General features: G+C 50.4%; 1 protein-coding gene across 1 annotated transcript in view; it reads left to right on the plus strand.

Annotated features, from left to right (window-relative positions):
- Positions 1-10,559, plus strand: part of RSPH3 (radial spoke 3 homolog (Chlamydomonas)) — a 57,773-nt gene that overhangs the window by 32,445 nt on the left and 14,769 nt on the right. Inside the window, exons 5-8 of the mRNA XM_015407053.1 lie at positions 536-677; positions 5,285-5,430; positions 7,120-7,323; positions 8,758-8,920. Of these exons, the coding sequence (XP_015262539.1) occupies positions 536-677; positions 5,285-5,430; positions 7,120-7,323; positions 8,758-8,920 (655 nt within the window). The remainder of the gene's footprint in view (positions 1-535; positions 678-5,284; positions 5,431-7,119; positions 7,324-8,757; positions 8,921-10,559) is intronic.

Consider the following 10,559-nt stretch of genomic DNA (forward strand, 5'->3'; position numbering starts at 1 on the left):
GGATGTATTAGCTGGGATTTTATGGAAATGTATTTTATATTTTGTAATTGTTGGTTTTAACCGAATGTTGGTTTTAAATTCCTTGTAAGCTGCCCTGAGCCGCCTCGGCAGGTGGGCGGGGTAGAAATTCAATAAATACATAAATAAATAATAAATTTACATGGTATGAAGAAATAAAACGGTGAGTGGATGTTTTTGAAGCAGTAGATTTATGTTCCCTCTAAGCTGTGCAGTCTTGTGAGCAAAAATTCTGCTTTGCCAGCTACAGGCATCAAAGTTGTGAGTGAGCAATTTGGCTGCTGCATAAATGAGTTTGCTCTGGAGCCCTCCTTCCTGAGCTGAGACAAAAAATTTTGAGCTGGAGGCTAAAAAACTGTGCTAGCTCACACTAACTCAGCTTAGAGGGAACACTGGCGGACACCACACTTAACCGGGCATTGCCTCATCGGCTGTTGAGAGTTTACCAGAACCTGAAAAGGTGGGCGAGAAATGAATGAATGCAGTTCCCCCGCCCCCACCTTGCATCTCTTTCCAGAGTGGCGACCCCGACCCCGTGGAGCTCCAGAGGCAGCGGGAGGCCCACCGCAAAGCCCTGACTCGGAAACGTGCCAGAGATCAGCTGCAGACGAGAACCCCGGACCCTTTGGAGGGCAGGCGTCATATTAGCGTGCAGACGGGTAGGTACAGGCGATGGGCCGGATCCCCTACCCCGATGCACTGAGCAAAGTTCATTTATCTATTTAGAGCCAGCGTGGTCTGGTAGGTAAGAGTGGTGGACTCTAATCTGGAGAACCGGTTTGATTCCCCCACTCCTCCATACGAAGCCAGTTGGGTGGCCTTGGTCAGTCACAGCTCTCTGAGAGCTCTCTCAGCCCTACCTACCTCACAGGGTCTCTGTTGCGGGGAGAGGAAGGGAAGGCGATTGTAAGCCTCTCTGAGGCCCCAGTCACACGGGCCGGAAAATGCGGGGGGGGAGGCATGGCTAATTGCCCCGGAGGAAAATAACGTGCGGCAACCCGATCAGAAGTCCTTTTGAGGTCCCGTGGGTAGGCGCAGATCAGACGGCTAGTCCACAGCGCAGCAAAGAAGCAGCACGGCGCGTTCAAACCGGCACTTGCACCGCGCGGCTCCTCTGGCAAATGCCGCTTCTTGTTTGTGTGCATGCTCCGTTGGGTACTTGTGCATATCCTGTGGAGACTTGGGGGGAAAAAACCCTTCTTTGCAATGGGACATGGGCGGGCGCCGGATGCCATGGAAGTCCACCGGAAACGCGGTCAGACGCCCGCCCTTGCCCTGCAGTTTCCGGAAACTAGTACCTCATAGGTACTAGTTTTTAACTCTGCACCTTCGGTGGGGCGCCACGGGTTCGCCACGGGAGCACTGCGCTTCCCAGATGTTGAGGTGAGATCGCGCCCGGAAAATCCGCGGGACTCCCGTGCCTCTCCCGCGGCAACTTTGCTGTGTGACCGGGGTCCGAGACTCCTTTGGGTAGTGAAGAGTAGGGTATAAAAAACAACTCCTCCTCCTCCTCCTTCGTCTTCATCATCTTCTTCCCCCTGTCTTTGCTTTTGGCTCAACATGGAAGCCTTTCACCAACTTACACGGTTCTTCTGTTGGAGGAAGGCTTATTGGTGGGTGGGTGGGTGGATCTATCCCATTGGAAAGCCTCAGGTGTAATCCTGGGTGAGTCTTCAGGACTGAATCTGGATTGGGGCCAGATTCCTCCCCTACACACCTTTTGTCTGCGGGACCGCGGTTTCCAAGGGTGACACGAGGATCACTTTGCTCTCATTCCAGAAGCACGCTGAACACTCGGATAAGCCTGCTCTGGCTAGATCAGGTAAAGCCCAAACTTGGTCCAATATTCTTTGCAAGGGTTCCAGTGATCAGGAAGTGCCGGGTGGTCCAGTGGAAATTGGCCAGTGAAGGGTGGGTGGGTGACTAATCCGCAGTAGCAAGGCTTCTGTTCATAATGAGCCACGCTGGAATGTCTTTAAGATGTCCTGATGGTGCTTCCATCTCTTCAATGTAAAGAGGGGGGAGATACACACAGGGGTCATTTCCTGCAGGAGCGCACAGGAGCGGAGCTCCGGCAATAAAGAGCCCAGGGGGCGGGCACATGCAACAAGCCCCACCCCCTGCTCCCAGCAGCCCTCAGTCAGAGCAAGAAGCAGCCAGGTAAGTTGCAGAGCTCCCCCCAGTCCAAAACAGTCCAGTGGTACCTTTAAGACCAAGTTTTATTCAGGTACAAGCTCTCCCTCCTCTGTGAGGGCAGATCTGCACGTTCCTCCCCTCCTCCAATAGCTAGCAATCCAAAACAGTCCAGTGGAGCCTGAGCAGTGGGTGTTGCCTTCTGACACACTTCTGGTGATGTCAGGGGGTGTGGCATATGCAAATAAGTTATGCTAATGAGTTATGCTAATGAGCTCCTGCACCTCTTTTTCTACGAAATGACCCCTGAATACACATATCACATATCACACATTGCAATTCAGCCCTTCCATTCCCCACCCCACCCCCCAAGCAGCTCATAGTGACATATGTGGGAACTGTGTCATTTCCAGGATTTGGGGTCAATCTTGTGCAAGCCACTTTTGATGAATCCAGTTGAAGTTGGCAGAGGTGCACCGCATGAGCCAAGAATCCACTCAATGCTTCCCGCATGACCCATCAAAAGCAAGAGCAAGTAGTGCTTGCAGTCGGTCTCAGGGCCCTGACAAACAGGCCTGTAGCCATGGCGGGGCATTTGGGGGCAGATCCCCACCACCCAGGACTGTTCCCTCTAAGCTGCAGAGTCTTGTGAGCAAAAATTCTACTTTTGTGAGCTACCGGCATTAAAGTTGTGAGCGAGCGATTTGGCTACTGCATAAGTTAGTTTGCTCTGGAGCCCTCCTTCCTGAGCTAAGGCAAAAAATGTGTGAGCTGGAGGCTAGAAAACTGAGCTAGCTCACACTAACTCAGCTTAGAGGGAACATTGCCCAGGAGCCCCGCCCCCCCACCTGAGGATGCCAGACACCCCCACCCCCAGTGCACCTAGCCCCGCAGCGGTGGCAAGGCTGGGGAAAGAAAGGGAAGCAGTCCTGCAGCTTCTGGTCAGTTTCACTCCCCATAGACCAGCTGTTCATCCAGGGGGCGAAACTGACCAGAAGCTGGGGGAGGGGGGATGCTAGGGAAGGACAGGAAAGCTCCCCCTGCCACTTTTGGTCAGTTTCACCTGGGCATGAACAGCCCTTAAAGCCTAACAGCTATTGGTCCCAGAATGAAACTGACCAGAAGCTTCAGGGCCGCTGCCCCTGCCCCAGCGCCTGGGCCCCTGAACTGATTCCCTGGTGGGCTCCTCCGCACTAGACAGATCTCATGCCCAAAATAAGAAGCGAAACCAAAAGACCTCCAGCACTAGTCTGGCAAAACTTTCTGACACTTTTGATCTAACGGATGCTTGGAGAACCTGTCACCCCACAGAGAGAGACTACTCATACTATTCAGCTAAACATGCCTCCCCAATTCTTCCAGGGCCTGCCCACCTCGGAGTCGCTGGGGGGGTGGGGTCGCTCTCCAGGCCTTCCCTCTGTAGCCAGGCACGCAGAGGTTTTGGCTGTAGTGGGCCTGGCCAGCTCTGAAGACAGCCAGAACTCCGTTCCTGTGTGTTCCTGCCCAAAAATAGCCCTAGCAACCCCCAAGGAGGTTTTCAAGGCAAGAAATGAGCAGCTACAATTCATGCAGTTTGAAGAGCTGCAATTCATGTTTAGTTTATTTTTTGTTCGGTGCCATGTCTGCCCCACAAGTGAAAAAATCCTGGCGATGGGGCCTGCCGACAAATGCCCAGTTTTTACCCCCTTTCTGGGGCTACCTCGGCCTTCCCGTTCCATGGCCAACACGGTGTTGCACACTGTGAATAGTTGGAATGAGCAGATCTTGTCAGGTTCCCAGTCAAATCACTCTCCACACACACTTAGGCAGTGAATGCTTTATTTAGAGCTATGAGATGCTGTGGGTTCAAACTCTTTGTCAGGACTGAGTTGCAAAGGCGGGAAAACCAACATATAGGTAAAACCCCAAAATTCCATGCACTCCTACGTCAGTGTTACTACAGTGACTCTGGACGATATACAGCCAGTATCTAGCCAGGCACAGTCTTCTCCATGGACATTTCTCGTGTGAAAGATGTCTTGGGGCCCACTTAGGAAAATTACCAAGCAAGCCTCCCTAGCAAACTACACACACTCCCCCCCAAAAAAAATTCAATGGCAAACAAGGGCAGCGATAAGAATACAGAATACAAGCAGTGAGAATTAAGAACGGACAATGCAGTTAATACAACCAGCCTGTCTTTATGCCAGATGCCTGAGTTTGACTACAACAACAACAACAAATTTATTCACAGCAAAAAGCCAGCACTCTGATACAACAAACTAACTCAAACTAAATTCATATACCCACAAGCATAAATGAAATATATAAAATGTATATCAAATAGAGCATGCATGTAAAACCTGCTAAGTCCTGTAACAAAGTACATCTGTTCATCTTTCACTACGAGCTTTCTAGTCCTTATAGCTAACCAGCCAAATTTGGCAAGTTTAGCTGTAACCTTGGGGCACCTACTTTCTAGGAGGTTCTTCAGCACTTGCCTCTTTTGACTAGTTGAGGATAGAGTAGTTGTAGAGAGTGGGAGAATATCACGAAAGTGCCTACATGCCCTGCAGTCCTATATAACAGGCATTAAGGTTTCAATTCCGTCATTGCAGCAGCGACATATACGATCAGCAAGGTGGTTTTTTTTTAATTAAACCTCCCCTCTGTAACCGCAGAAGAGAGGGCATCCCACCTCATGAGGGTAAACATTCTCCTTAACTCATGATTTTCTAGATGAAAAAGATAGGGCCTAGGCACTACCTTATACAATGGTTCCAAGAGGGCTCGCTATTTGCATGAGTTATTAAGATCCTCCTGTCTAGCTATGTCCTGGATTCTCTGTCTCACTAACTCTCTCACTTTGTCGTATGTGAGAGAGCTAAGAAATTGTTTCTGAGTTTGACAGATATTGGGGCTGGATCCCATTACTTTCTTCCAGTGGAGAAAGGCTTCTCTGGACGGAGAAAAAAAATCATTCGTTGTCAAAGGAAGGGAGAAGGGCTTGGTGGAAGGGGGCCATAGGCCGCGACAGGGGAAGGGTGTCACAGGATCGAGACCCCTGTTGAGTTGAATCCGCTTATGGTGTCATGTGTGCAGAGCCAACAGAGGAAGCCAAAATATGCAAAATGGTGTTGTGCCACCTTTTCAGAATTATACCTGGAAGAGCTCGCTGACCGTATTGTGGAAGTTGATGTGGAATGTCAAACGGATGAGTTCTTGGACCGACCGGCGACACCCCTCTTCATTCCCGCGAAGTCCGGTCGAGATGTGGCCACGCAAATATTGGAAGGAGAGGTATTACAATCCGGGGCAGGGAGGGGGGAGGATTCCAAAACAGCGGCATCTTGGGAGAGGATCCCTCCCTTGGGCTGATCCCGATAGGAAATTCTGGCAGTTGAGGTCAGAAGGCAACAGATGCACACCCAAACTCCTCCAGATAATAACCACACCAGGGAGAAGACTGTGCTGGAGCCCTTGTCTCTGATATACTAGAGCCAATGACCAATCAGAAGCCTTGCTAGGCAAAAGCTCTACCTGGCCCCATCCACCTCCTAAAAACATTGGCTGGCGTTGGAAAAGGTGTTAGTGGGCACCATGGCCGCCATTGGCACCATGTTGGGGACTCCTCTAGATCTGTGTGTAAGGGTTACGCTAGTTTTCTACATTCAAGGAATTCTAGACGTTCTGAATTTTCTACATTCAGGGAATCTGAATGCTGTTCTCTCTCTCTCTCTCTCTCTCTCTCTCTCTCTCTCTCTCTCTCTCTCTCTCTCCCCCCCCCCCCTGAGTTCAGTGGCAACTTTAAGAACAACAGAGTTTTATTCAAGGTGTGAGTAAATTCGCATACGGCATAATGGCGATGTTTTAACAGATGCAAAAACTAAACAGTTACGAGTTAAGTTCGTTTGGATTTAATTACAGGAAAACACAGCAAATATGTCAGAACAGGAGACTTTTTGTGTAAAAGTATCCTTTTACTTTACACCGTTTACTGTTCACCCTCTCTATATATCGATGAACTATTACCTTCCATTTCATTGTATCTGAGGAAGTGTGTGTGCACACAAAAGCTCATACCTTGAATAAAACTTTATTGGTCTTAAAGGTGCCACTAAACTCTTAACTTTGTTCTGCTGCTTCAGGCCAACAAGGCTGACCAGTGGATCTATATCTATCCGTCCGTCCGTCCGTCTGTCTGTCTGTCTATCTATCTATATCTATCTATCTATCTATCTATCTATCTATCTATCTATCTATCTATCTATCTATCTATATCTATCTATCTATCTATCTATCTATCTATCTATCTATCTATCTATCTATCTATCTATATCTATCTATCTATCTATCTATCTATCTATCTATCTATCTATCTATCTATCTATCTATCTGTATCTATCTATCTGTATCTATCTATCTATCTATCTATCTATCTATCTATCTATCTATCTATCTATCATCTATCCCCACACATTGAAAATGGATAATATACAAAAGGAGGAGGAGGAAGAAGAAGAAGAGGAGGAGGAGAAGGAGGAGATTGGATTTATACCCCAGGGCCCTTCACTACCCAAAGGGGTCTCAGAGCGGCTTACAAACTCCTTTCCCTTCCCCTCCCCACAACAGACACCCTGGGAGGTAGGTGGGGCTGAGAGAGCTCTTGACAGAAGCAGCTCTTTTTCAAGGACAGCTCTTATCAGAACTATGGCTTGCCCAAGGTCATCCAGCAGGTGCAAGTGGAGGAGTGGGGAATCAAACCCGGTTCTCCCAGATTAGAGTCCGCGCACTTAACCCACTCCACCAAACCGGCTGACATTCAGCGTTGAATTGCCATTGCCTGCCTCCGTGTAGCAACCCTGGACTTCCTCGGCGGACCCTGCTTGGGTTCCAAGATCCGATGAGGCGGGATCGGCCCGGGCCTTCCACGTCAGGGCTATCGACTGGCATGCTTCCACTCCCCTCCCCCCTTCCTTTCTTTCTCAGCTGTTTGATTTCGACATTGAAGTCAAGCCGATGCTTGAAGTCCTGGTCGGGAAGACCATCGAGCAGGCTCTGCTGGAAGTCATGGAGGAGGAGGAGCTGAGCAACCTGCGGGCCCACCAGTACGCCTTTCATGAACTGCGCCGCGCCGAGCTTGCGGAGGTGCAGCGCCTGGAGGAGCAGGAAAGACGTCACCGGGAGGAGAAGGTAGCGGCGGTTCCAACCTGGTGGAGAGTTAGCTGAGTTGCTGCTCTACTCAGGGTAGCAGGTTAATCAGATTAATCTGATTAGAAAAGTCAGCCTATTGTAAAAAGGCAACTGAGCAATTCCATTGTTTTGGATTGCTAGCTATGGGGAGGAGGGGAACGCGCAGATCTACCCTCACAGAGGAGGGAGAGCTGATACCTGAAGGCGGGCTGAGGGGGGGGGGCTCTGCAACTTACCTGGCTGCTTCTTGCTCCTCGTGGCCCAACTGAGGGCTGTTGGGAGCAGGGGGCGGGGCTTGTTGCATGTGCCCGCCCTCTGGGCTCCTTACTGCCGGAGCTTAGCTCCTGTGCGCTCCCGCAGGAAATGACTCCTGGTCTCGAGGGAAGCTCCTCTCTCCTGTACTTTGAACAAGTTTTGGGATTCTACCTGCAGCCTTGGGAAATGGGTTAGATCCCACAGATCCATTTTGCTAGCAGTAGCACCATTCTCCGGTACAAGGAGCCTTCCCCTGATGCATGAACATAAGAGAAGCCTTGATGGATCAGGCCGATAACGGCCCATCCAGTCCAACACTCTCTGCCACACAGCGGCCAAGAACCGGGTGAGGAAAGAAGTCCTTTTCTCAAGAACTCGTGGGCACTCCATGAAATTGCTGAGCAGTCGGGTTAGAACAGATAAAAGGAAGTCCTTCTTCACCCAAAGAGTGATTTAACACATGGGATTCACTGCCACAGGAGGTGGCGGCGGCTACAAGCATGGAACAGGCTGTGGAAGGTTGGTAGTTCAGCAGTTCGAGACCCGAGTGCCACATGACTGAGTGAGCTCCCGTCTCTGGTTCCAGCTCCTGCCAACCTAGCAGTTCGAAAGCAAGAAATTGCAAGTAGATAAATAGGTACCACTTTGGTGGGAAGGTAACAGCGTTCCGTGCGCCTTGGTGTTTAGTCATGCCGGCCACATGACCACGGAAACGTCTTTGGACAGCGCTGGCTCTTCGGCTTTGAAACGGAGATGAGCACCGCAACCCTAGAGTCGGATTCGACTGGCTTTTGAGCAAGGGAACCTTTACCTTTACTATAGATAGGGGCTCTTGGTCAGGGGCAAGGGATGCTCTGTATTCTTGGTGCTTGGGGGGGGCAACAGTGGGGGGGCTTCTAGTGTCCTGGCCCCACTGCTGGACCCCCTGATGGCACCTGGTATTGTTGGCCACTGTGTGTTGGACTAGATGGGCCATTGGCCTGATCCAACAGTGTCCTCTCTTCTGTTCTTATGATCTTCAAGCTGCAGCAAGCGGAGAAGATCTTTGGAATCCAAGTCAGGAACTTTAGACCAGGCTTGCATGGGCTCCCCCTTGTTTGCGGGCCTGGGGGAGGTGGAAGTGTTGACACCGACCATTGTTCTGGAGCAAAAGGCACCCCGTGCTGTTCTCCTTCACAGAACCGCCGTAAGAAACAGCAGCTGGAATTCCTGCAGAAGGAGAAGGAGACCTCTGAGAAAATCGCAGCTCGGGCGTTTGCTCAGCGGTACCTGTCTGACCTCATTCCCTCCGTCTTCGGTAGCCTTCGGGAAAGCGGGTACTTCTTCGATCCGGTGGAAAGAGGTGTGTGACAGAAAGAAGTAACCGCCTGGTTGGATCTAAAACAGGGGGTCCCTGACCTTTTGGGGCCTGTGGGTACCTTTGGAATTCTGACACAATGTGGTGGGCGCAGTCACAAAATGGCTGCTGCAGGAGAGAGAAGAGAAGAAGAAGAGGAGATTGGATTTATACCCCGGGGCCCTTCACTACCCAAAGGAGTCTCAGAGTGGCTTACAAACTCCTTTCCCTTCCCCTCCCCACAACAGACACCCTGGGAGGTAGGTGGGCTGAGAGAGCTCTGACAGAAACTGCTCTTTTTCAAGGACAGCTCTTATCAGAACTATGGCTTGCCCAAGGTCATCCAGCAGGTGCAAGTGGTGGAGTGGGGAATCAAACCCGGTTCCCCCAGATTAGAGTCCGCGCACTTAACCACTACACCAGACTGGCAGAGCCAACCACCCAGAAGAAGCCCAAGTGTAGGGGAGTAGAGAGATAATTTGAAAAAAACACACTGGGAAAGAGATTAGAGTCCGCGCACTTAACCACTACAATTCGGTTTAGCAGGAGATACTCTTGCAGTTGCTGGTGGCAATGGGTGACAATCTGGATTGGTTTTGGGTAATGCTGGGTGGCAAGGGGAAAGGGTGGTGTTGCTGAACAGAGATTTGAGACTGCTGCAGGGTTTTCCCACCGCCTGAGGACCATCCAGAAAGAATCCCTCATCTATGAGCAGAACACCTGCAGGATACAGATGGGCTCGTGGCCAGGCAAAAACAAGAATGGAACTGGGCTGAGACAGGAAACTGGATTTAAACTGGTTGTTTGCTTCTGACCCAACATGAACTTTAAAAAAAAAAAAAACAGCAGCAACTGCTATACTGTTTTATTCCCCGTAGTCATGTACGGCTGCGAGAGTTGGACTATAAGGAAGGCCGAGCGCCGAAGAATAGATTCTTTTGAACTATGGTGCTGGAGAAGACTCTTGAGAGTCTCTTGGACTGCAAGAAGATCAAATCAGTCAATCCTACAAGAAATCAACCCTGACTGTTCCCTAGAAGGCCAGATAATGAAACTGAAGCTCAAATACTTTGGCCACCGAATGAGAAGGGAGCACTCACTGGAGAAGACCCTGATGCTGGGAAAGACTGAAGGTCAAAGAAGACGGGGACGGCAAAGGATGAGATGGTTAGACAGTGTCATAGATGCAACGAACATGAAATTGAGCAAACTTCAGAGGACGGCGGAAGACAGGAAGGCCTGGTATGATGTGGTCCATGGTGTCGTGAAGTCAGACTCGACTGTGTGACTGAACAACAAAAAAACATTATTTTTTGGACTTCCGGTTTATGGAGCAGCGATGGTGGACCGTGGGGAACCCAGGACCGTGGGGAAACGATCCACACACCAGCAGGTTGGAGCGCCCCCATGGAGCCTTTGGGATAGGCTCCAGGCCAGAGGGCTTTTGAGGGGTAGCCTCTTCGATGGCGTAAAGCCAGAGAATTGAGGTTCCCCTCCGCCCTGATGGTCCGGCCACTGCGTGGCCTTCGGGCACAAGCTGGTTTGACCGGGACAAGCACTGGAGATCGAGCGGAACAGCGTTGAAGCAAGCGAGGTCAGAGAAACTGACCGACAATGAACGTGAGTTCAAACTAAGCGGACGACT

This window comes from Gekko japonicus, unplaced genomic scaffold (genome assembly GCF_001447785.1).
Source record: "Gekko japonicus isolate JY-2015 unplaced genomic scaffold, Gekko_japonicus_V1.1 scaffold2133, whole genome shotgun sequence".
Lineage (NCBI taxonomy): Eukaryota > Metazoa > Chordata > Lepidosauria > Squamata > Gekkonidae > Gekko > Gekko japonicus.